Source organism: Peromyscus maniculatus, chromosome 1 (genome assembly GCF_049852395.1).
Source record: "Peromyscus maniculatus bairdii isolate BWxNUB_F1_BW_parent chromosome 1, HU_Pman_BW_mat_3.1, whole genome shotgun sequence".
In the NCBI taxonomy this organism is placed as follows: domain Eukaryota; kingdom Metazoa; phylum Chordata; class Mammalia; order Rodentia; family Cricetidae; genus Peromyscus; species Peromyscus maniculatus.
The window spans coordinates 135,659,394-135,685,509 of NC_134852.1; the positions used below are offsets into that span (position 1 = coordinate 135,659,394).

A 26,116-nucleotide genomic window follows, 5' to 3' on the forward strand; every position below is an offset into this window, starting at 1 on the left:
GGAAGGGAGGGAGGGAAGGAGGGAGGGAGGGAGGGAGGAAGGAAGGAAGGGGAGAAAGAAAGAAAAAGAAAGAAAGAAAGAAAGAAAGAAAGAAAGAAAGAAAGAAAGAAAGAAAGAAAGAAAGAAAGAAAGAAAGAGAAAGGAAGAAAGAGAAAAGAAAAAGTAGCTTCTGGGCACTCTGTAGCCAGTACTTGCTCTTCCCCTGCCTGTCCTTGGTGCCGGTGCCATGTTTATCCTGGGGACTTAGGGAAGGTCCCCTTGCATCCAGTGATTCCTGCGAGCATGCCGCGTGAGGGAAGTTAGGAAGTACTGGGTGGTATTGGAACAGCTCTCCCTGGACAGCAGGGTAGTATAGGAGCTAGACAGTGCCAAGGTGGTCTTCTCTCCCTCTTTTCTGCCCCCTCCTCTCCCCTCCCTTACCCTTTGTCCTTTTCTTCTTGAATGGTCTGTTCTTCCTGCAAGGGTGCTCACCTGAGATGTGCTGTGGTATTTGCCAAACAAGATAGGGTTGAGGCAGCGGAGAGCCTGATCTGCTCTGGACACTGTAGGACGCCTCCATCCTGGCTGGGATGCCAGGATGTAGCATCTCCCCTCAACGGCCCAGGGAGAAAGGCTGTCTACCTGTCCAGTCTGCAGAGCTGGACTGGAAAGCAGTCAGCCGAAAGCTCCCTCAGACTCATGTGTAAAGCAGGGTAGCTGGTGGAATCACCCAGGGGATGCGTGAATGTCCTCAGTATCTGACTCAGGAATGGAAAGTTCTGGAACACTGGCAGTTTCCACAGTGAGACTGCACCTAGGACCAAGGTGTGTGTGAGGCTTTCGGAGCAGCAAAACCCACAGCTCCTTCCTGCACGTGCTCACAGCCCCACCCTGCTGCACCCACGGCCCCAGACACTTAGACCAAAGTGTGCTGTGGTTTTCACATCCTCTGGGAGCCACAGACTGCAGGTGCTCTTGGCAGCTCTCCAGGGAGCCAGTTCAGCCCCCCAGCAGGGAGAGCCCCTCACCGGGGTGTGGGCAGGAAGAACATTCAGGGCTGCGGGGCTGGCCCTCGCTGGCTCCATTTTTGAAGGGACACCCTGTGAAGAAACATGGATGCAAAGTTGGAGGCAGGAGCTGGACCGCTTAGGATGAGTTAGTAGTGGGTCAACAGGAAGACGGTCAAAGGTGTGAGGAATGACAGCCAGATGGAGAGACAGACACACTGCTCAAGAGGGGGTGGACAGATACCTCTATGAAGCTAGCTGCTCGGTCTGCTCCCAGTTTTATCCCTGCCCTACACACAACAGGTGCTTAATAAAGTTTTAATAAAGCCTGGATTGTAGCTCTCTTATTTCCAGGATCTCAGGCTATGAACTAGATGACTCTAGACACGGTTGGTGAGGGATGTCTTCTGGCTGGGAAGAGCTGGTCAGCTGCTGATGGGCACTGCATGAGGCCTTAGGAAGCCTCACCTAAGACCAGAGTTGCTAGTAAGGTTCTCTGGAAGGATGGGGGCTTCACACCACACTCCACAAGAGTGCACAGTCATTGATGTCCAGGCTTTGCCCGTCTTGGCTTTGAGGGGATGGGGCTATCCCTTGGGCAGGGTGAGCCGGGCCTGTCTGAGATCTGTCACGGAAGAAATCCAAGAGGCAAACCTCTAAGCAAATACCCATGGGGGTCTGCCACTTCCCTAGCTCTGGAGACAGGGTACTAGACTCCTCCCCCTAGACCCTTGGCCCCGCCCCCCAACCCAGACCGCTGTGTATTCAAGGCAGACATGTGACCTGAGCTGCTTCATGCTTTTCTCTGTAGCAGTGCTGGGGCTAGAACCCAGGACCTCACAGATGCCAGGCGGGTCTTCTATGACTGAGCTAGCATCCCTTGTCACCCTTCTACTTTTCCTATTTTGAGTCAGGGTCTACGTTGCCTGGGCTAGTCTTGAAGTCTTGATCCTCCTGGCCCAGCTTCTGACCCCCCAGGCCCTACTGTTCCTCTGGGAACACAGAGCTACCGGGAGGAGCTACGCCTGGAGCTGCCGGGTCGGGGATGGGGGAGCAACAGGAGAGAACAGCTGGCCTGAGGCGCTGAGAGGTAGAACCTGGGAGCTTCTGGATCGAGCCGCGCCTGACTGAGGCACATGAGTGTAGTCAGTAGTCATGGTGCGCTTCACAGGTTCCAGTGTTTGGCCTTCTAGGCATGTCAACATCCCGGCCTCATAGGGTCAGAGAAGATGCAAGCAGAAACAGGAAGTCATCCTGTCTGATGGAGCACTTAACCTGGGAGCCATAGTGCCTCCTAGTCATCTTCCGGTGCCATGGGCATCGGTGGTGACTGAGCTGGCCATCTGTGATGCTCCCTGCCTGAGGACAGGACTGAGTTTCCTGTACCTGTGACAGTATGACATGTGAGCCCCCAATGAACTCTTGTCATTTGATGCTGCTGAGGTGTGACTCTTACACAGCACACCCCACCTTGTCCTGACCCAATGGACCAGCTGACATCTCCCATTTGTGTGTGTAAGCTGGTTTGAGGTGGGTTCCTGTTGCTGGTGGCAGGAAGCGCTCTAGCATCCTAACAACTCACAATGAAAAGACAACTCCCATCCTAAGGACCTCAGGGAGAGGAGAGGAGGGGCCGGGGGCATGGTTCACAGGCACAGTGCTTGTGTGGCATTCAAGCCCTGAGGAAGGGGGATGAAAAGGACCAGGGGCCAGGCAGGGTTGCTTAGAGCTGTTTATGGCCTCACACTGAGCGGGCCTCTGACAGCAGGTGGCTCTCCTCCTCTGCCCTCCCAGATCATCTTGAAAGTCACATTGCCTCTGCCAGGATCCCAGCAACCTCCCCCAGTGTCTCCAGTGCATTCCTACTGTGACGTGGGTCTCCCAGGGTCTCAGGCAGGAAGGAGACAAGGGGAAATAAAACCCACCTCTCCCCCTGAGAACAGAAGCCCCAGGGAAGGACTCCCCAAGTCCACTGAGCCCCCTGCGAGCTGTGTTCCTCTTGGCCTCCCCATTGGATGGAAAGATCCTTGTGTGGGGAGCTGTGCTACCTGGATGTGGCTGACACTCACCAGGCCGCACAGCCCACCGCGGCCCATCCAGCCTGACACACCACAGGAAGCAGGTGGAGGACTCCCAGAGAATGAAGGGGCAGCCGGTGATGAGCTTTGCCTCCTTGTGGCTGCAGCTCTTCCTGCAGGTGCACAGACTGATGACTAGCTGGAGAGGAGCCCTGCTGTCTAGAGCCATCCACGTGCGCAAAGGTGTCAAGGACACGGTCCAGGTTGCATGTCACCTCCGTGTGACAACTAACTGTGGTGGTGGTGGGGCCTTATTCCCAGCTGCAGCACACACCTGCCTGGCTTTGTTCCCCAACACACAGGTTAACAGAACCCACCTTGGACTTTGCTGCCTGCCTGTCCCTATCCGTGGGGCCAGGACTGAAGTTGCTGTGTGTCAGAGCCCAGATGGGGCAGGGTTCAGAACAGACGCTCAGTATGGGAAGGGAATGAACGGAGGGATGGCAGAGGGGAGAAACGGCCCTCACAGGACCTGCAGAAGACATGAAAGGGGGCAGGGTTCCCAGGAAGCTTGTGGAGGCCAGGACTACTCATCTCTGTAACCCCAACCATGTGACAGCCTGAGGTCCTGTCCCCAACAATTTGGAAGTTTCTCTTTCCCTAGGTAGGAACTTTTGTCGTGTGCTCTTCTTCAGTGAGCATGGTGCTGACTCGCCTTCCCTCCGCCACAGGTGCTGTGGAGGGGGCTGAGGCAGGCAGCCTGACGGGAAAACCATCACACCTGCCCTACCCCCAGCTCCTAACTTTGTAGAAGCTGTTTTAACCTTGTGGGCCCTCAGTTTCCTCATACATGAAACAGGCACACAGTCATGTGACGCGAATTCTCTGTAGTGTCCAGAATGGCTGTGTGCTGTTCTCAGTAACACCATTTTTACAGGAAGTCACGCGGGCCCAGGGAGGTTTCGCAGGTTGCTGCTGCCCCCTGCTGCTGAGCAGGAGTCATTGACAGCTTTCCAGCTCTCAGCTGTGGGTGTTGAGGCAGTTGGGGCAGTTGAATTCAGCAAGGCCTGAACTGGCCCCTAACAGCAGGTGGCCTTCCTCCTCTGCCCTCCCAGTTTAATCAGCAAGGCCTGAACTCCAGCCCCGAGTGAATGGGATCACTTTGGGCACTGTGGGATGGTGAGAGATACCCACGCCCTGTATGGCCTCTTCCTGGAGTCTTTGTAACTGGTGGCTTACCATTCCTTCTATTTGAAATCGGAACTTCTCAGCAGCCCAGTAGTTCTCTGGTTTCTAGCTGAAGGCCTCCTTCCTCCTGTCTTCCCCTGGGACTCTGGAGTCCTCTTGACTCAGCAGCCTGCTGTGGTTTCTGGAGATCTTTGTGCAGCATTTGGAAAGGCTGCTGCTACCTAGCTGTTTGGGTGGACAGTCTGAGGGTGGACGGACAGGCAGATGGATGGATGATTGGGTGGGCAGACAGATGCATAAATGGATGACAGATGAAAGGACATGAACTGGTGGCTACAACCAAGAAGTGAGGGGCTTTGGGAACAAGTGTTCAGATAAGCCTTGAATCTGCTTGAGTGTACCCTCAAACCCCACGTCCCCTCCCTAGACACGCTTTCCAAATGGTCCATGTAGGAGGTCTTGGGGAAGACGGGTACTGCCAAGCTGAGTCCATGCTTGGTGCCCTTCAGCTCCCCAGGCCTCCCATCTCAGCCGAGACCTGGATGTACGGCAGAACCTGGCTGCTGGCTTCCAGCTCGCGTGCAGTGTAACAGGCAGGGTCTGCTCCTGAGCCCAGCACCTTCATTGCCTCACGTTTTCCCAGAATGTTACCCAGGTCAGTTTTACACTGTTGCAGCGTGTCTGTGCTCGGCTCTCTGTCTTGGGCCCATCCTCACCTCTTTTCACAGGGGTGTGGCTTATAGTGACCAGGGCAGTGACATGGAGGATGAGACAGGCTGCAAAGCTGGGTGAGGCCACCAAGTGCCCTGCCCTTTAAGTAAGCAGGAAAGGTGGACAGGGAGGGGCCCAGGACTGAGGAGGCTCAGGCCAGCTGTGGTGAGTGGTCTGTGGCTCTCCTGACAGTCATGAGGGCAAGTCTTGCTGCTAAGACTTGCTTGAATTTTTCAAAAAACAAGATGAAAATCTAAATTTTCTTTCTCCCATAAGGTGAAAACTCAAGGTTTTTAACCACTGCCAAGAACAAGTTAAATGTCTTGCTCGAGAACCCGCAGGGACCAGATCCTCCCAGGCAGGGCTAGGAGCTGCTCAAGGACGCCATGCTGCCCTCCCCAGGGCCAATGATTACCTCCCTCTCCAGGAGCCACCAACTTGGGCACCCACACTTGGCTGGGCCACAGCTGGAAAGTAGGGGAATCCCTTGGGGACCAACCATCATTAGGCAAACACATAAAACTAATGCATTTGATCTCACTTTAATTAAAAAATAAATAAATACATGCCAGGGGCTTGTATCTAATGAGAAAAGAGCAAAATAAAACAACAAAACAAACAAAAGCAAAACCTATAGGCCTTGCTTCTGGCAGGAGGGGTCCCCATGAGAGTCAGAGGCCTAGGCTTGGTTCAGCCCAATTGGGATGTCCTACCTAGAGAGGAGCAGACTCTGCTAGGTATCCCTGTGGCGTGCCTCCACAAAGCCCTTCCTCTCTGAGTCTGAATGGTGTCGTGGGTTCCAGGTGACCGAGGGCTTGGCCATCAGCTCTGCTGCCCAAACAATATCCACCCTTGCAGACACTGCTGATGCTGGAGCCTGAGTTCAGAGCAGGACATGGGCCTGCAGGAAGGCTGGGCACCTTGGAAGCAAGAGCCACAGAGTGGAGGGGACTGAAGTCACCTGGCAGCTGCTACAAGCGGGCTAGGCCCACCAGAGATGTAGTAACATCATTGTGAGGGATAGGGCTCTGGGGTAGTCCAGGGCGAGCTACAGAGCATGGGCAGAGGCTCCTCCACTGGCCCGGGGCAGCATCTATAAGTGGATCCACTTATTCCAGTTGACATCGTGGGGGAAGACACGGCCCAGGCGGATGGTACAGTCCAGCGTAGGCTCATAGAAGGTGACGGTGCTCTCGGGGTAGGAGAGTGCCTCAGCCTCACCGGCCTGGCCCAGGCCCTCCACCACAGGCTTGGAGAAGAGTGAGACGACCGCTGGCTTCCTCAGCAGGCGCTTCTGGATACAGCCGAGAGACTCCAGGCCCTGCAGATACAGACACGTGGGGTCACACAGGTGCTGCCCCGCTTGCCTGGGGACCTGGCCTTGTTACGTTTATCAAATCCACACAGCTGTCCCCAGGCAGAAGATGGCCAAACATGGCCTTGAGGGGAGGCAGGACTTAGCAGGAAGGTTTAGGTCAAGATGGGCAGGAGGAAGGATGGCAGGTATGGGTCTCACAGTGACAAGGACCTCTGGAGGACAGACAGGTACTCTTCAGCCACCAAAGGCTTCCCACCACCTGTTGGCCCCACATGAAACTCTGCCTGGAATGACTGCTAGGAAGTTCAGGGAATGTCACACTAGGTGTCCAGTTCCTTGTGTGCTAGGAAGCTGGGGCCCAGGGCACCATGGGAATGGGAGCTCAGGGCAGCCACCAGCCCAGGCTGGGAAGCAGCTGGTTGTGGAAAGTAGTGGTCACATGGTCCTCAGTCTTGTGTAGCATCCCATTTATTTAGGTTCCTGAGGATCTGTGCGCATGTGACCCCAAGTGAGTCTGGAGGACCACAGCAGGGCAGGTAAGACAGAGCAAGGGCAAGTGTTCCCAAGGGACAGGGAGCCTGCTGCAGGGGCGGGCTGCAGCAGGCCGAGGGAGAAGGGGTCAAGAGCCAGGCAGGGCCTCAGTGACAGTAGCAGACCCCTCTGCCAATGGAAGAAGGCACTGAAGGTAAGCTGAGGTGGTGATACCGGGGTGTAGCCTTCCACGGACCTGATCCCCCATGTGCCCCACCCCACAGCTGGGCTCAGCTGCCCTGGGCCCTACCCGGAGCAGCTCAAGCACGGCAACGGGCTGCAGGACCCCCTGGTAGTACTGCAGCAGGCAGCTCTCAGGAACCCCGGGCCTGGACATGATGTGGTACAGCACGGCTTCCATCATCCCTTTGCACACGGGCATATTCAGGCGCCCATCCACACCACGCCAGGGGCGGCCAATGAAGCACACTCTTTCGCAGCCACTGTGAGACGGACAGTGACATCAGAGACTGAGGGGACATGACGGTCACAGACAGGCTACTCTGGCTCAGGGAGGCCCAGGACTTGGCCACTATCTGCCCACGGCTCTCCAGCCTCTACTTGCTCCCTGGCAGGGCAATCTCTGGCTGAGTGCAACTGTAGCCTAGACCAGGGGCTCCTGCCTGCTGGCTCACTCACAGATCTCCCCACACAGCAGCTCTGCCTCTGGCACAAAGCGGACACTAGCCCAGGGTTGATGGGCTGTATGGGGCAGGTCTTGGTAGCTCTGGCAGCCATGGCTGAACCCTGGGGGCACATCCAGGGTACACAGCCTTGGTGGGCTGAGGCCACATACACATGGAGGGAGAAACTTCTGGAGGGTCTCTGTGGGCCCTGACCAGGGAGGGCCACTGCAGGTGCCTCTTCAAGGCAGAAAAAGTGCAGCCCTTCTGATATGCCATCTCTCAGCTACAGGATTGAGCGGCTGCCCTGGGCAGGCAGCTCTGAGTTCTGGTTAATGTGGTCACAGGCTGGGTATGAAGGCCCTCTCCTCATCTAAGATGGGTGTGAGGGTTCTGTGGGCCGTGGGAGGAGGCCCAAGAGAGGACCGATGAAAGTCCTTGGCTGGGAACCTCTGTTCAGGGCAAACTACCCTACCCAGGCTTGCACCCTATGAAGGAGCCTCATCCAGTGATGGACACTAGGCCACTAGCCTGGAAGCTGAGGTCACACTTTCTCCACACTCTGCCCTTCTCTGTCAAAGCCTCCCATTACCTCTCCCATGCTGCTTGGGCCATGTTGCTCTCTGTAAGTCCTGGAAGAGAGGAAAATGTGGCAGACTCTTAGAAGGCAAAGTGGGAGGTCATGTCCCTTGTCCCCATTCAACAGGTACCAAAGTGGATAAGCAGCGACCAGAAAGATAGCCTTCTACCCAGCGTATGGTACTCTAGTGGCTGAGGCCAGTACACCACAGATGTTGCCAGTACGTGGCAAGTGCAGAGCTGATCCTGGCCCAAGGGGACCCTGGTACAGTGAAGTCAGTAAGTACCTCATTTCCCAGCCAGGAGCCTTGACCACAGGGTAGAGTGTGTAATGCTCTCAGGCAACAACAGCTCATGGGAGAAGCAGCAGATCTCAAAGGGAAATCCCCTGCCCCTGGGCAAGGCTCAGATGCTTCTAGGAATAAATGTTCTCTGTCTAGAGAACCTCCCCAGTCACCACAGCAAACCCGGTGCTCCCACCCCCAGGCTCTCGAGGCACGGTCCTGTAAGCACACCCACTGAGGGCAGGGCAGGTTCCCAGTTACAGACAGGGCCAGAGCAGTCAAGCGAGGGACAGAAAATAGGGAGAGGTGTTGAGGTCAGTACCTCGGGGGTCTTCAGAGCCTTCTGGAAGCTGGAACTCACAGCCCAGCTGCTCCAGGCCGGAACCACCAACACTCTCTTGGTTCTCCTGCCTGGGGATCTCTGCACCTGCGTCCTCAGGAGGCGCAAGCAGAGCCAAGGCCTGGGCCTCTATCTGCTCTTCTGCCCCAGGCCTGGGGCTGGCCGCCACTCGGACATCCTGGAGTGTGGGTCTTTTGGCAGGGAGTCTTATGGCCTCCTCAGCATCAGTCTCATGGCTCTCCACAGAGCAGTGGGCACGCTTTTTGGTGCTATGGGAGCTGTCTGGAGGCACTGCTGTCCCCTCAGAGGTGTGGTCTTCGCCGGTAGACCCCTCAGGGAGTCTGGCTTGGGAGTCATCCCCTGAGGCCTTGGTGTCTACATCTGTGTCTCTCAGACGCATTGAATGCAGGAGCCAGGGATGGGCAGAGGCCATGGCCACCAGACGCACAGTGTTGCCTCCAACTTCCATCACTTGTTGCTGCTCCAAGAGGTCCTAGAAAAAGAGACACAGGGTCTGCCTGGGAAGAAGGCCTGGTTTTCACTAGGCAGGTGATGTGTGGATGGCAGCGAGTGTCAAGTATTCTCAGCAAGCAGCAAGCCCAGGTCCAAAGGGACACGCCTGATCCTGCCCTGGAGCTACAAGCTGCATGGGCCTTTGTGGGCTCTCTCTGTACCTACTGCATTACTCATGACATAGCCTGCTGCCCGAAATCACAGAACTACTGCCAATGGATAGGACTCTCTGACTCTCCTGCCTCATGTGTCCTCCTGTGGGTCTTGACAGTCCAGCTCTACAAAGGCGGTCACTGTTTCAATACAATGACAAGACTGCTTGTGCTTAGCTCTCATCTGCCCCCACTGTCCGCTTCTGTGAAGGAAGTGTCCCAGGAATCACCATCACTCCTTTTTCCTATAAACCCTCGAGCCCAGGCCTTGCACCTTGGCCATGTAGCTCTGCCAGGGTGCTGAGGTCAGCAGAAAGTGCCTGGCTTGCAACCCTCTCGTGGTCAGCAGGCTCTTTCTCCACAGCCTGAGAATTTCTGAGGTCTCTCAGTTAGTTCCCAAAGTTACAATAAGTAAGGGTAAGAACACTTTAAACCATGCAAACAGTATCCCCTGTGCCAAGAGCTCCTCAGAGACACATGCCAGCTTCCACTATGGCTGGGTTTCCTGGAGTAGCCCTGGAGGATATAGTCCCAGTCAGCTCCATGTCCTACACAAAAGATCCCAGATGGCAGACTCCACATCAGACCACTGTCTGCATTCTATTCCCAGAAGCTGCTTACAGAGACTAGAATGACATTCTTTAGATCCAAAGGACCAAACAAGTGATGGGAAGTCCAGGGGGTATGGGATGCCTGTGAGCTGGGGGAACAGAAGAGTCAAGGGGGATGTGGCCTATCCCCAGTAGGTCTAGCTGCTACAGGGCTCAGCCAGGTCCTGTGATGGAGTTAGGACTATGTCCTGACTTTTCAGTGAAAGGGAAACCCCACCACCACAGACATGCGCTTCTGCTCGGCAACTGTCGGCCCTGAGCCCACCTGGACATAGTCTGAGAACGTCCTGGTACGCTGGCCCACTATCTTCTCCAGGGCAGGGAACTGTCTGCTCAGCTTCTCCCTGTCAACCCCGAAGCAGTCAGCAGCTGCCACAGTTTGCAGGATCTCCAGGGAAGCAGCCACATCCTCAGGGCTGTAGCCGGACTGTGCCATGTGGTGGGCGAACTCTTCTGGGCAGCAGGTGTGCAGCTGTGGATCCACTAGGCTGGTGAAGGAATCAGGGAGGCAGGATGGCCCCGCCTGGAGCTCTTCCAGAGGTGTGCCTGTGAACCCTGAGACCACGAGGAAAGCAAAATCAGCAAAAACCCCAGCAATCCCTTCGTGGGACCAACACATGTGGAATACTGAGGCAAGATCTGCTCCAGCACCAGGTCACTGCTCCCCAAGGAGTCACGGCTCACCTTCTGGGGTCACACTGGGCCCTGGAAGTCAGACTCTTGGTGCGTGACTACGGCCGGCTGCAGACCCACTGCAGCTGTACTGAGCCACCCCTCCCTAAAGCCCATGTCCCCACCCCAGAACCCTGAGTGCCGACGCCTGGGCCACGTCCATGCAGTCAGGTTTTCGCTCTATCCAGGAGAGCTCCTTTAGCCGAGACAACAACCTATAGGTTGGCATTGTATTTTTGCCTGCTTCAAACTTCAGAAAAACAGAGTTCTGACAGTGGATAAAAAGTGACAGTGACAGCTGGGCCTTTAATCCCAGCACTTGGGAGGCAGAGGCAGGCGGATCTTTGTGAGTTCGAGGCCAGCCTGGTCTACAGAGCGAGTTCCAGGATAAGCTCCAAAGCTACACAGAGAAACCCTGCCTCGAAAAACCAAAATAAATAAATAAAATTAAAAAAAAAAAAGAAGTGACAGCGATAGCAAACACCATGTGCCTTGACCATACAAAGGTCAGCCGGCTGCAAGGGCAGGGCCTTTCCACTCCCATTCTATGGCAGCATGGACAAAAGCTCAAGCTATCTAGCACTCCCTAGAGCTCCTCCACCACGAAGAAGGTGGGTGGTGGCAATGGAGCTGATGTCCCATCTTCCACAGCAGAGGGAGAGCAAAGGGATAAAGGACAAGATTCAACAGAGTCATCATAAACTACGGGACTCAAGGCTCTGGAGGTGTCACAAAGGAGATCAGCTAGGAAGCATGGACAGGCCCGATGAGGTGACTGCTAGCAACAGCAATGCCGCTCTCCACGTCTCCAGCACTGTGTGCCTGGCCAGGGGCCTCAGGTTTCCCCGGAGCTGAACTGTGGCAGGACACTCACTCACCAGTGGGCCCAAGCTGGGTGGGCGCAGGGGTGCTGCGCAGCCGGAACTTCACCTGGCAGGAATTGACCACGATGCTGTCATTGGGGTTCAGGTTGCGCGTACTGACCACTCCTGGCATTGTGTAGTAACCCCGCATCAGCAGGTACTTGGTGTGTGAGGCCTGATGGGCCTTTACTTCCACACCCTGGCGCTTGGCCCCGGAACCTTCATCCAAGTCTTCCTCCTCCTCGTCATCATCCAAGCCTGCATCTTTCCCCAAGCTGCGGAAGAGAAGACAACTAGGTGGCTGGACTCAGACCAAGTCCACCTGCTACACGGCCATCTTTGCCTTCACCGAGTGGCAACAGTTAGCCGTCACAGACACCACTCACTCCAGGTGCCCTCTCCCCACCACCACGTGTCTCTGCTTGAGACAAATCTTTCTCTGTCACCATCCAAACCGCCCCATGAAGGCCCAGCTCAGCTCTGCCACAGTCCAGTACCTGGCTCACATTTCCTTCTCTGCAGCACTCCCCTAGCCCCTTGGAAAGTACCAGCAGGTAACTCACTGGACACTGCCCTGCCGATCCTAGTCACAAATCTCACAGATGCTGGCCCAGCAAGATCACGGAACACCAGTCCCCTCTGCAAAGGTCCCCAAAGATACAAAGCAGCAAAAGTCATGTTTGCTAATGACAAAAATCTGATGGGGGCTGCAAAGATGGCTCAGTCAGTAAAGTGCCCTGCGAGCAAGGGGACCTGAGCTTGGATCCCTACCACCCCCACCAAAGGCTGGGGTGGGGGCATGTCTGTAATCCGAGTGCTAGGGAGGTGGATCACTAGAGCTCACAGGACAGCCAGTCTAGCTGAGCTGAGGAGAAATTTGAGACTGTCTCAAAAAATGAGGAGAGTGGTAAAGGCACCCACTTCTGGCTTCTGCACCTGCATTCACATACGTACACTCCCATGAGCACATGTATATATACCATGTGCACACTCCCACAAGAACATGTATATATACCATGTGCACACTCCCACAAGAACATGTATATATACCATGTGCACACTCCCACAAGAACATGTATATATACCATGTGCATACTCCCACGAGAACATGTACATAGACCATATGCTCAGACCAGATGACTGAGCAGATAACCCTTTCAGTACTACAACAATGAGAAGAAATGACCACTCCTAATGGTTCAAGAATCTGTGTGTCCCCAAACTGTGACCAGAGTCACATGCACATGCTGCTCTGGGCTCTGACCTCTTCATGACCTCACTCTCCACCATGGAGCTGTCCACCACCACAATCTGCTCTGGAATTCTGACATCCACAGAGAGGAGGCCCAGGGAGAAGAGAGCCAGAACTGTCACACAGTATCCTCCAGGGCTATCCAAAGAAAATGCCACCAGGTCACTTGGAGGGTCACTGCTATCCAGGTCCTTGAAGGAAAAATGATCAGGCTGGTCTAGTATGCTGGCAGCCCGGAGTCTGTCGTAGAACTGGAAGGATTCAGTGCAGATGGTGGTGGGAAATCGCCATGTGAAAAGCCTGTAGGCAAAGCAGGAAGGAGATGCTATTGAAAAGCTGCTGTTACAGCCTGTGCTGGCCTGCACCCTTGTGCCCCCCCAGGCACTCATGCCCACTGTGATGGGAAACAGTGCTGCAGACCAGTGTTGTGGGGGCATTTCTTCCCCACTCACCTTGTACATCCAAAGTGGGGCCAGTTCATCTATGCCAAAGGCCTGGCAACGCCTCATGCCAACAGCTGGCAACCCAAGGAGGAGGAACCTCCTTTTGTGACAGTTGATAGGACACGCGTGTCCAATCTTACTGTCTGCAGACGTGCAGGCCAGTTCTCTGACAAAAGCCCAGAGAGCAGGGACCCAAGAAGTGTACCCTACTTGCCGACCACACCCGTACCTTCTGCTGCTTCACCCTCCCCAGATGCAAAGGAGCCCAAGCTCCTCAGGGTGAGGACCTAGGAGACGGAAAGGCCTGGAATGGGGAGAAGCCAAAAGGACTAGTGGTGGAATCATCTAATGTCCAAATGTGGCCCCCGCTGACTGGAGGCTGGCATGACATGCCTGGATGAGGGGCTTCCCCACCCTGCAATCAGAGGCTGGTGGTGCAGAGAGGTTCTGAGGGCACCCTGCCCAGCCCTGCAGGGCACAGGTGGTGCAAAAGGCCCTGAGCTGACTGGGGGAGGGATAAGGCTAGCCCACTAGGCAGCTGCACTGCTCCCTGGATTGCTTACACAACTTGGAACTACCTTTCCTCCACTTGCTTCATGGCAGCACTACCGCATAGGAGACAGGCAGAAAGAGAACCTTCCTGGACCAAGCCCTCTGCTCTTGAGGACACTCACTTGTAGTATGATTGGGAGAGCTGGTAGGACATGGGCACGAAGGGCACAGCACGGTTCTTCTTGGGACCCTGGGAATGGCTGACTCGGCGCCGGTTGACCAGGCTCCTCTTTTGGCATTCCATGAAGGCCCGCACTAGTACAGGCTCCCGGAACTCCCGGTAGAGACGGAAGATCTGTAATAGCACATGGCAGGGTGAGGTGCCTGGCCAGAAGGGGAGCCAGCCATAGCAGCATAGAAACTGCAAGGAGCCACTCACAGGAACCCTGGCTCAGCTGACCAGCCTGAATGTCTCCAAGAGGCTCTCAGGCTGTTGGATAGTACTGACCCTGGGATTTCCTAGTGACAGCGCACAGAGCGTGACAGCTAAGTGACACTCCGAAGCCTTGCTGTGAGGCAGGAGTGAGACCAAGAGAGGAGTAACTTCACTGCTGAGGGGCCAGGTGGTCCCAGGGGTGTGGGCCGCAAGGAGCAGTCTCTTGGAAGAGAGCACCTGAGTGTCACACAACCCTGATTCCTCCAGGCAGTCTGCCTGACAGGTCTGGGTGTGCACAGTCTGACTCCAGGGGGAGACTGTCTGGGGCAGAGAGAACGAGGCTGCAATGCTTTTTCACCTTTCCTCCTTACAGAAGTGCAGTAGAAGCTACAGCCAGCACGGGGGCTTGGCCGTCTACAATTCTGCTCTTGAGAACTTGCTGGGTACATCCTCCAGACACCTGCTGCTGTGTGCCAGATCAAGACAGTGGGGTCACCACTTGGATCCTGAGAGCCTAGGCTGCCACAGGAAAGTATCCTTGTAGCTGTCGGGCATGCCTGCAGTGTCTGCCCATTCCTTCTGTCTTCTGAGAACCTAGACTGTGGGGAACCTAAGGGGTACTGTATGAGCCTTGGGTGTCACTGATGGCCCTGATGTCCTCAGTGCTAGCTCCTGAGAGCCGCAGAAGCACCCTGCCTGCTCTGGGGGATGGGTGCTTAGGTGGTCTTTCTTAGACACTTTCCATCTGAGCCTAGATGTCCCTAAAGATGGAAGCGGAAGTGGAAGGGCAGCTGGTGGCTGCTTACTTTCTTCTCTGGGGCTGAGGAAGCAAGCAGGATGCCGAGGGCTCACAGGCCTGGGCTCCCTGCTGAGCATGAGACGTATCTTTGGCTTTCTTTTTAAACAAGCATGAGCCCAACGAAGAACTGGTATGGCCATGGCTGAAATCTTGGGATTTCTACCTCACTGTATACTCTACTGTAGTTCAGGCTTACACAGGGCTTCATGTTCTCCAGCTGCAGAATGCCCACGAGGCCAAGGGACAGGTGTTACCAATAACCAGGTTCTCATTTGGAACCATGCAGAAGGCCAAAGAGAGTTAAGTGTTGCCAGGAAACAAGTGAGTGTTTGCTGGCACTCTCAGATACGGGGTCCTGGGTGTCCTTGTGGGTGGGAAGAAACTGTACCAGGTGACTTAGAGCAGGACAGATCTAATGACACTTAGAGATTTGCGAAGGCACATCCATTCCTGCTCAATGTCCAGGGCCAAGGTAGTGCTCTGAGGCAAGATATCAAAAGCATCTTCCTGCCAGGCATGGTGGTGCATACTTTTAATCCTAGGACGTGAGAGACAGACCTTTGTGAATTCAAGGCTGGCCTATCTACACAGCGAGTTCTAGACTAGCCAGGGCTACATAGTGAGACCATCTCAAAAAAACAGGCCAGAGAGATGACATAGGTTAAGAGCATTGGCTGCTTTTCCAGAGGACCCAGGTTCAATTCCCAGCACCCACATGATAGCTAATAACTGTCTGCAAATCCAATTCCAGGGGACAAGACTCACTCTTTTGGCCTCTGTGGGCAACACACTCCATGTGATTCACAGATAGACATGCTGGTAAAACACCCATACACAAAAATAAAAATAAGTAAATCTTAAAAAATAGTAAGAAACAACAAAAACAAAAATTAAACATCTTTCTTCAGCAGTTCCACTGGAGCCCTATGGCACAGGCCTTAGGAGGAGGTGTCTGCAGCCCCAGCAAGACATTCACTAGCACAAAGGGGGGCTGTGATGGCTAGTGTCATCAACTTTATGGAATCTAGAATCACCTGGTAGACCTCCAGGTATGCCCACGAGAGATTATATTGATTACAATAATTGAGGTAGGAAGACTGCCCACTATGGGAGGCACCATTCCCTGGCTGTGATGCATGCTGAAAAGTACCTGAGCAGCAAACTCAGCAAGCACTCATTCCCGTTTTTTGACTGTAGATGCAATGTGCCTCAAGCTCTTGCTTCCTTGACCTCTCTTGAGTTGCTTATTAGAATACTTAGAATTAGAATACTTCATTACAGCAACAGGAAAAGACTAGGCAGTGGCTCAGAGCCTGAGTCAGAACCAGAGACAGGGATGCCCAGGCTCACGGGGTCCCACCCCTCAGTAGCTTGGAGTTGGCATGCCAGAGTGCTTGTACAGCATGTAGGAAGCCTTAGGTTTGATTATAGCAGCAATAATACACAAGAATGAAAGGCACTCAAGGTCCCCAAGACCCACAGCTGGGATGGCCAGAGTAAGCATCCACATAGCTCCGGTTCCCTAAGGCCCTAAGGGCCCTGTTGTGCTGAGGAGGCCAGCACCCACCTGGAAGGACTGGCAAGAGTTGGACTGGCTGTTAGAGAGGGACAGTGTGCTCTGGATCAGGTTCTGTAGCACCAGGAAGTGGATGTCCTCCACACTGAAACACAGTAAGTACCAAGACTGCAGGAGGCTGCTGGCCCACAGCAACCTCCTGAGAGGTAAGTGCACACACGAGAAATGCTTAGTTAAGACATTGCAATCCCACAGAAGTGCTGTGAATGCTGACGCAGTCACAAAACCCAAGTAAAAGGCAGTTCCTAGACTTACTAGTTGTTCATGTCTCACAACAACAACAACAAACTGTTCCCAGCTAGATGTTTGCCTATAATCCCAGAGCTAGGAGGCTGAGATGGGAAAGCTGGCCCAGAGCAGGTTTCAGGCCAGTGTGAGAAACAGAGTAAGGTACTGTCTCAACAAACAAAAGTATCTTCCCTTAGAGGGTAAGGGGCAATATGGTGTGTAACCAGCTTTTAAAGCAGCTAGTAAAAGCAAGCTTTTTCTTTCCCTGACTCTAAATGAGAAAAAGGATCATTTTGTACTACTTTATAGTGCTAAAATCCAGATGAATATTTCTTTACAGGATGCGGGGGGGTGGGGGGGTAGGGTGGGGGTGGGGGGGAGGAGACACACACCCAAAACACAACATTTTCTGTTGGGTTGAGCTCACTTAAGAGCAGGCGGGTGACATCTGAGGTTAGGCCGTGGCCAACTTCCTCTGTAAAGGGCCAGACCCCATGGGCTCTAGTAAAACCACTCAGCACAGGAAGGAAACAGTACAGACAGCACATCAAATGAACATGGCTTGTGTTCTAAAGTTATTCACAAAAGCAGGTGGCAGGCTGGATTTGGGCCTAGGTTCCCCATCAAGGCTATAGCTGAGAAATGGAGCTTACCTATTAAGTTCATCCTCCTTCCTGACACGGTCCTTCTCATCTCCAATTGCCAACACTCGGTATCTGCATAGGAGGCAGAAGAGTATGCCAGTGGGGCAGGGTGGCCTTCCACCGAGCTGGCACTTGCTCATGGTGGCCATTCAATGCTGAAGGGCTGAACAAGCCGAACTCAGCACACACAGAAACCACACCAGGTTTCACCCATCAAACAAGTCCATTCTTATGACTTGAGGATTAGGAGAGTAAGGGTCCTCTTACAAAGCATGGTGGGAACACATGGATAGACAGGGACAGAGGGTGTAAAATTGTGGGTTCACTATGAGTAGAAAACAAGCAAAGTGAGGACCGTGGAAAAGAACGCAAAGAAACGGTCTGTGTATGTTTATGGGTGTGGGGTGCATCTGCTTATTTGTAGGTTGCAATACACATATGTGCAAGTGTATGTGTGGAGGTCAGAGGTTGACCCTGAGTATCTTCCTTAATCACTCTGCATTATTTGTTGAGGCAGGGTCTCTCACAGGAGCCTGCAGCTCACCGATTAGCTAGTCTAGCTAGCCAGCTTGCTCAGGGATCCCGTCTCTGCCGCCTGTGCTGTGAGTATAGAAAGGCTGCCATGATCACCTGGCACTTATGTAGGTGCTGGAGGTCTGTCTGAACTCATGGAAACCAAACAGGAAGGTGCTATGAGGCTTAAGGCAGGAAGACAGATAGGCAGAGGGATGAAACTGATGGAAGGCTATGGTGAGGGTGAGGAATGAGTTTTAAGTGATTTATTGTGCTTACTGGTCTTAAATAATAACATACCACATATAACATTATGTATCTTATAAGTATATACCATTATCATCTGTCAACAGGAAATGAGTAAATTGGACCTGATGCTGCACACCTGTACTACAGTATCTGGGAGGATGAGGCAAGAGGATATGAATTCAAGGCCAGCCTGGCTACATGTAAGACCCTGCCTCAAAAAAACAAAACAAAACAAAACAACAACAACAAACAAACAAACACAAACCACCAATAACAAATTGAGGAGGGTTTGCTCTGAGGTACAGCATTTGCCTTTTATGTATAAGGTCCTAGGTTTAATCTCCAGCACTATGGAAGTAAAAATAAATAAATCTTACAAATAAGCAACAATCTTGATGGCAGAAGAACAGAACACTTCCTGTCTTTTCTGTGAGTGAATCTTATGCAACATCACTTTACATGAAATTGAAGTCAATATAAATTGAAGGAACTAACTGTTAAAACCTCAGGTTTAACCAAGTCATTCCTTTGGTTTTCAGAAAAGTAAAGTAAAACCTCAACTCTGCAATGGTAAATTTTACCTAAATTTTATTGACAGAAAAAGTGCCTTTTCAGTAAATTCCACTTTCATCTTATGGGGAGGGCATGGAAGTCTCTTCCATCCTGCCTGGTCCACAGAGCACTTAAGGCCAAAGTCAATGTTATCGGCCACACCTGCAACTCACTTTTCCTCCAAGTGTTTAGAGCTCTGCTTTTACATCCTTAAAACTGTCTTCATTTAGGATTACAAGCAGCTTCTTGTTTGAATGCACATGTGTAGGAACAAACCACAAGCATGGGCACAGACATTGAGATACCATCAAGAGTGAGCATAAACTGCACATCCACGCATGGAAATTAGACAGTGCTTTGCTGCCAAATAAAAACAAAATCCAGAAAACAGCAATGGGTGGGTTTGGTGACTTGTGCCCATAATCCTAAGGACCAAGAGGCTGAGGCAGGAGGAACGCTCAGACTTAGGGACTAGCCTGGACTACATAGATCTGTCCCACCACACACAAAAAAGGGCATTACCATGGAGGTCTCAAAGAGTGGACACTATATTCACTACTAAATGAACCTTGTAGTATGATTCCCAAACGAAACGCTGAGAGCTAAGACAGGAGGAGTGTGTCTCCATGAGGATGGAGGAGGAAGGATCCGTATCTGGATGCTGCTGTGGAAACAGGCCTGGTTCATGCCCCTTCAAACTAGTCTCATACTAGTATGTTCCTCCACACAAGTGGTGAGCCAAAAACCTAATCTGTTATGAGAGCCACTTGGCACAGGCCCTGGCCCTGCTTTGTGACCCTGGCCCAGGGACAGTGGCCTGTGCCTCCCTAGGACTGAAGCTGTGCAGGATGGATGTAGCTGTTCTGACACCTGGCTGTAGCCCTGAGGTAGATCACTGGGGCCTAGAGCCACCCCCTTCCCCCTCCCTTCCTTCCTTCCATCTTATAGTCTCCTAATTAGTAAATCAACAAACTCAGCAAGAAGCACACACAACACAGAGCCTGGATTAGTTAGGTGGGCAGCAGGGACTCAGTGGGAGAAGAAACATAGGTACCAGGACGTGCAGGGCCTCAGGTTACCTGGCATCAGGTGGTCCTTGGAGGGTCAATGCAAGGCCAAGTACAGCCAGGCAGGCACTCACTGTCCAGCTTGCTAATCTCTGCTACCCACCTGCAGAGTGCAAGGCTCTGCCCATTCAGGACAAGACACCTACTTGGCAAAGAGCTCCTGCAGTGTGTTGGGGATCTCAAGATTGGGGTTCCTCAGGCCAGAGCTGAACTTTTCTTTCAGCTTCTCCACAAATTCTTTAAACTCCTTGGCACAAACCTGTAAGATAAGAGCTTAGCTGTTACACCTTCCCATGGGATGGAGGCTGTGCAAGCACTAAGGACACTGAGCAAACTCCTCTGGCAGCCATGGGGTCCAGTGACACTGACAGCTCTCATGCCTGCTCCCCACCTTCCCCAGGCAGAGATGCAAACACGGCCTGCACTGTCCCCACCATGCACATGGACAGGCTGGCTGCCAGGCACACGTTGCTCTATTACCTCTTTTCTCTCAGCTTGGTTTTCCCTGGCTGCCCTGTGTAAGCTGACTTCTCCAACTTCTCCAGCCCCTCATGCTCATGTGGCCCGCTGCCTCATGCAGACCTATCTGAGAAGTCTCCGCTTGGCCTCATACCTTTCCTAGAGCTCAGGCCCAGAGAAGCAGGGTTAAAAGCTTGGGATGCATGCAGTCACAGAAGACTGGCTTCCTCTCTGGACCTGTCACACCTGGCTGCAAACCTGGGCTGTCGCTGTGCTCCAAGGGGGTTGTACCCCTCCCTTTTACTGTGTCCACTCGGCTGCCCCCAGCTTCCCAGTTTCAGGCCAGAGTAGATACCTCTAAAAAGTTCACAGGGGCAGACATGCTTACTGACTGTTTAGTACCCCGTCTTTCTTGTTAGTTAGAGGTGTTCTGGTTTGGTGTGACTGGCCTCTTAGGATTAGCCAGTGTGCCAATCCATTCATGTCACCTCAGCCTCTGTATGAGGGTCCACTGGGAGCTTCTGGAACTCTGTCTAGAGGTTCCATGTTCAAGATGGAGAGCTGAGCTCTGGTGATTACTCTATTTCTCTCTATTCTTCCATGGCAGCATGAACACAGCCCACTACGCTGACTGCTTTGTTTATATGACAGGCAAGGTCTTCAGCCTCACGAGGCTGGATTTGCTTGGTGCGTGCACTTCAGTATTCCTGGCCGTCTTAGACCCCTGTAGGCCCAAGCCGTCCTTCCTCACTTGGAGAAGACTTGTCCCATGTGATGAAGGCCAGGGCATTCTCTACCTGTTTAGGGGCAGACACACCCCTCCCTGGGCTTTCCTACTAACAGGTCTGACATGGGTATAGCAGGGTCTAGAATGGCTGACAGCAGGTCAACACTCTAAGCCAGGGCAGAAGCACCTGGGCCCGCATAGCTACCTCCTTCCTATCAGACACCATCTGGCCCACCTGACGGTAAACCCACACAGCACCTTTCAAAAGTCTCTGCTGCAATTTCTAAAGAGTTGCTTTGTTTTCTTTTTCTTCCTTTCTTTCTTTCCTTCTTCCCTCCCTCCCTCCCTCCCTTTCTTTTTTTTTTTTTTTTTTTTTTTGGAGACAGGGTTTCTCTGTGTAGCTTTGCGCCTTTCCTGGAACTCACTCTGTAGACCAGGCTAGCGTTGCTTTATTTTCTTAACAGGCCCCAAGCTCAACAGCATTTGAAATTACCAAGTCATACACGGTCAACTTTAAAATGGAGGCCTGGAGTCAGGGCCAAGGGTTCTAAGCACGGCCAAGCTGACTGTGTTTGTAGGGTCCTGAGGGCTAGGCAGTTCCTCAATGCCTATCTTCAGAGTGCACCGGGCCCTGCCACTGCATGGGACTTACCTTTGGGTCTTCGTAGTTACCCTTTCGACTCATGAAATCTCCAACGAGTGCCTTATCCTGGTACACCTCTGCCAGGCAGACCCTGTGGGAAGGAAGGTCAGCGCTGTTCAAGTTGCTCCCCCCTCTGCTGGAAGGCTGGGAGCCGATGGCCAGCTCACTGAGAGCTATGATCTACCTAAGCACTGGTGGGACAACTAGCTTTGGGGAATGAGCACCCTGCAGTGAGCTGCACCCAATGCAAGTCAGGCTGGTCAAGGCTCACATTTCCATCTTGGCTTCTATCTTCCATGGGGAGACTGAGGACAACAGCATTCTCCCTCAGCCCTACCCCATCACAGGGATTTGGATAGGACCAACAGAAGTGTGTGTGTGAATTTTAAACTACTGTACACCACCATCTGCTATCAGAGTTCCTGGCCGCAGCACTGCTGTCCCCCTGCCAGCCTGTCCCTTCCTGTGAGGGCAGTGGAACCTGGCTTGCCCAAAGGGAAGCAAAGGAGAAACAAGCCTGTCAAAGGCCCAGCTAGCCAGTCTGCCATCTCTGCTGTCAGGGAACAGAGAGGCCTGGGCTGCGAATGCTGTCCTTGGTTTTCATCACCTGACTTCCAGGTGAGCAAATGACTTCCATCTCCAGTCCACAGGAAGACAGGACCCCAGGGCTGCTGACTCTGGAACCCCCTTTTTTTCCTTGTCCCAGGGCATGCTGGGAGCAGGGAGCCCAAGCCTCAGATCCTCTTCCCTGACAACTCTCTACCATTTTGACACACCTCTTGACATGTGGGCATTTTTCCTTCAGAGAATTCTTTCAGGTAGGAAACAAGAACATTCTATAAATAAGCAAAAGTGGCTTCATACAAGAAAGGCCCTACGCATGCAATGTGGACATGGCCTGGCCGACTGCAGGTGACCAGCAGTGCAGAATCGCTGTGCCCTGGCTAAGCTGAAACTGGTACAGTACAGGACATTCTTCTGTCCCTGCCTCCCACCCCATCCAACTCTTGCACTGGTGGCATGTTGTGGGTACCTCCCAACTCCACAGACTCTCTGGCCTTCCCTCCGTGGTCCCCTGTGGAGGAAACTGTGGAAGAGCCTGAAGGCCTGTAAGGAGACAGTAGATCGGCCCTGCAGCCAAGAAGATGCTTTGTGATTCCTAAGTACCTGCTGTCCCCACAAGGCCTGGGCCTCACCCAGAAGGACTTGGGGACAACCGGTTCTGCCAAGGGGATACAGTGTTCTTTTCCCAAGAATGAGCTCTGTGAAGTTCTTAGGACTGCTCTGATCACAGCAGTGCCAGTCAGTCCCTGCCCTCCACTCACGGGGATACCAGGACAGATGCACAGTGAGCCTCACTCAGCGCCTGCTCCCCAAGGTGATCTGTAAGCTCACGTGCACAGAAGTGCCCAGAACCACACCTGCTCTGGAAGGTCATGTCTGTTTCACCTGCAGACTGCAACACCTGGACAGCCACTGTACTCACCACACTTTACCTGGATTCCACCCACACCCGAGTCTGAACATGACGGGTAAAGGGGTAGAAAAGGAGTTGAAGTGCTGGAATAAGGGCTGGCGCGATCCAGCTGCAAATGTGGCTTACTTGTAGTTCATAAAGGCCTGGGGATTCTTGACTATGTAGCGAGCTCTTCGTCCAACTGAGTGAGATGTCTTATCCAAAGACTCTTCAAAGGTAGCATGTAAAATGTCCCGCACAACCTGCCAGGTGACAAATGGTCCTTTCACCTAGTCCAAACACAGAGTGACAGTTAGTACCTGCAGAACCCATATTCAGGACAGCTAACAGAAAGGATTGGGAATGAGTGTGTCCTAGGAGCCTGTTTCCCCAGGGAGGCTCAGAGCGTTCACCTCATGTTCGCCTACCTACACTGTACCAAGTGAGACCTGGGTACAGAAAAACAGGACAAGTCCTCAACATCGTATGGGATTGTACTTTCTGGCACACACTGAGGGAGGCCCCAGTATCAGGTAAGGTTAAGAGAATGGTAAATGTGCTTCGGGAGTTTTGCTTCTTTCTTTTGGTACTGAAGTAGGGTCCTCTCTGGGCAGTCAGGGCTGGCCTGGAACTCCTGACACCTAGGATCAAAGGTGTGCATCACCTTGGGTAGGTAGAGAGTGTTAAACACTGATACATTCTGTGTTCTCAGAGGCATTCTGTACTGTGTGCCTTATATCACATCATCTTCCAATACATATACTGGAAGAAACAGAAAGAACTAAGATAGCAAACTCAGAACATGTCAGAAAATAATAATACACAGGAAAGGGTTAAAGACAGGTGATTTTCCTAACAATGCTAACAAGATGCCACCAAGTTCTAGAGAGGAGTGGGGGGCAGGTGATGGGGGAGGGGAGGCATTCCTGACCACCAGTGCTGTAATAAAGAGCCATGTGAGAGGTAGCAGACAGAGTTCAGGATGGTACTGGGCACCTCTCCATCTTCCTTAGGGAAAAATAGAGATGGAATTTAGGAAAGGGTGGGGTGCAAGCATTGGAGACAATGGATCAGAACAGGGATGGAAAAAGCAACACAGCCCTAACTGGCTTCTCCTGGTTGGTATGCTGGTGACCAGGACACAGATCAGCCGTAAGAACCACTCTATTTGTTGACATCACTGCCTGCAGTGGCCCTGACCCAGTCGGCATGGAGCTCATATCCTGTTGGCCTCTATAAAGAGCATGGGTTTGCTCATGCCTTGTTGCTCGCCATGCCGGCAGGAAGCACAGAGCCAGGGGTCACGAGGTGCTGTGGGAATGTGAAACACAGGAACTCTGGCTGGGCTGTAGAACCTGTCACCAACAGAAGCATGAAGGGTTTGCTGACTGAAAACAAGGCAGGGAAGATACACTGAGTGTGGAAGACAAATGTGTAGGGCCACGGCCAGGAAATGCCAAGTGTCTTTGCCATAGGGGTACAACTACTCTAGGGCCCAGGGGTACCAAAACTACAGAGCCAAGGTGGAAATCACGGTTCATGGTACTGAACACACCAAGCCACTACAGGCAGACAACACAGAAGGAAGGGCTGGGCAGCAGACAAGAGTGAAATGGCTTGACCTGCTCCACTGCAGCCAGGCAGACGTGCACACGCGTCTAACTGAAGGCTGGGAGAATGTGCAGGCTGGCAGTGCAAGCACACAGGATTCTGGGAAATGCTTTTCTGGGCAGCTGCTGGGAGTGGTAATGAGTCCAGAGCCATAGCTCTCACAGCACAGCAAAGGGCCTCTCCCAGGGGCCGGGGGTAATGGCAAGTACCTTGGTATTGAGGACATTGCTGGCAATTCGGCAGAGCATTAGCAACCCATCCTCCTGCATGGACCAGGAGACACGCAGCCGGGTCATCATCCGGAGGGCATTCTGGTCAGCCTCATCTTGGTAGCGCAGCTTTTTGCTTTTTGCTTCCGGGTGCTCTCCTAGAAACACAAGGGGAGAGGAGAGGGACCTTCAGCAACTGGCTAGAGGCAGCTTTTCTTCCAGAGGGGAAGGGTCCCAACTGCACTGGCAAGAAGTGACCAAGCCTACCAGCTACTAGACAATGCCCAATTCCAAACAAGCAAACCGGGAAGGGCAGTTACCCATTTCTCTGGCTGAATGTCATGGGTTCAGGTTAGGCAGTATGAACATGGCCCTCCCAGCCAGGGAAATGTGACAGTAGACCTACGACCATGGAATCCACTGGTTTTTACCATCCCGAAGCAGCCAGCCTGATAGAAAGATGGAGTGGTCTTTTGAAGACACAGCTAGAGCAGCAGCCTAGAGGGTTGGGGCAGGGTTTTCCAGAAGTTTTGAGCCAGTGTCTAATATATGGTACAGTTTCTCCCATAGCCAGGATCTATGAGTTCAGAAATCAAGGAGTAGACGGGGATAGTTCCACTCACTATCACTCTAGTGACCCACTAGGAAATTTTGGTTCCTCTTCCTGGGACCTTAAGTTTTGGTTCCAGAGTGGGGAGTGCTCCTGCCAGGAGCCGGAACAAACTTCCCGCTGAATGGGAGGCTCATCCTCCCCATTCACTGGCCACTCTGGACTTGTGATGCCAACAAGCCAAGAAAGGAGAACAGTGTTGATCTAGATTACCAAGGGGAAAGTGGACTGCCTCTCCACAATGGAGGTAAAATAGATTATGTCTCGAGTGCTGTGGTTCTCAATCTGTGGACCATGACCCCTTTGGTAAACCTCTTATCTCCAAAAATATTTATATTACAATTCATAACAGTAGTAAAATTACAGCTAAATGAAGTAACAATGAAAATAATTTTATGGTTGGGGTCACCCTGACATGAGGAGCTGTATTAAGGGTCACACTAGGAAGGTTGAGAACCACAGCTTTAGGGTATCTTGGTGCTACCACATCCTGAGGCTAAAGTCAATGGGAAACTACAACAGCCTGATCCAGGCAGGGTGACACAGGGCACAGACCCTTCAGGAATGAAGGTACAGGTCACTCCTCCAGGGAAAGAGCCAAGACCTGCTGAGCTGCTTGCTGAGGGTGGAGGAAATACAGAACCAGTAGTACAAGGAAGCTTGGCCCCTCTGCCTGATTGCTTTCATTTATCAAGGCCATTTCTTCTCCGGGATAAGAGCCTACTTCTTCAGGATTCCAGTGTATACTTTCTGAAGATGAG

The 26,116-nt window shown here is 52.7% G+C and overlaps 1 protein-coding gene across 1 annotated transcript in view; it reads right to left on the reverse strand.

Annotated features, from left to right (window-relative positions):
* Positions 1-5,429: 5,429 nt before the first annotated feature.
* Gtf3c1 (general transcription factor IIIC subunit 1) overlaps positions 5,430-26,116 on the reverse strand; it is a 67,897-nt gene continuing 47,210 nt past the window's right edge. The window contains exons 24-37 of the mRNA XM_006980369.3: positions 24,746-24,903; positions 23,073-23,215; positions 21,479-21,560; positions 19,787-19,899; positions 17,269-17,331; positions 16,379-16,472; positions 13,759-13,931; positions 12,654-12,941; positions 11,405-11,664; positions 10,120-10,409; positions 8,561-9,071; positions 7,968-8,007; positions 7,003-7,195; positions 5,430-6,224 (exon numbers count right to left, since the gene is read on the reverse strand). Of these exons, the coding sequence (XP_006980431.1) occupies positions 5,997-6,224; positions 7,003-7,195; positions 7,968-8,007; positions 8,561-9,071; positions 10,120-10,409; positions 11,405-11,664; positions 12,654-12,941; positions 13,759-13,931; positions 16,379-16,472; positions 17,269-17,331; positions 19,787-19,899; positions 21,479-21,560; positions 23,073-23,215; positions 24,746-24,903 (2,636 nt within the window). The 3' untranslated portion in view covers positions 5,430-5,996. The remainder of the gene's footprint in view (positions 6,225-7,002; positions 7,196-7,967; positions 8,008-8,560; positions 9,072-10,119; positions 10,410-11,404; positions 11,665-12,653; positions 12,942-13,758; positions 13,932-16,378; positions 16,473-17,268; positions 17,332-19,786; positions 19,900-21,478; positions 21,561-23,072; positions 23,216-24,745; positions 24,904-26,116) is intronic.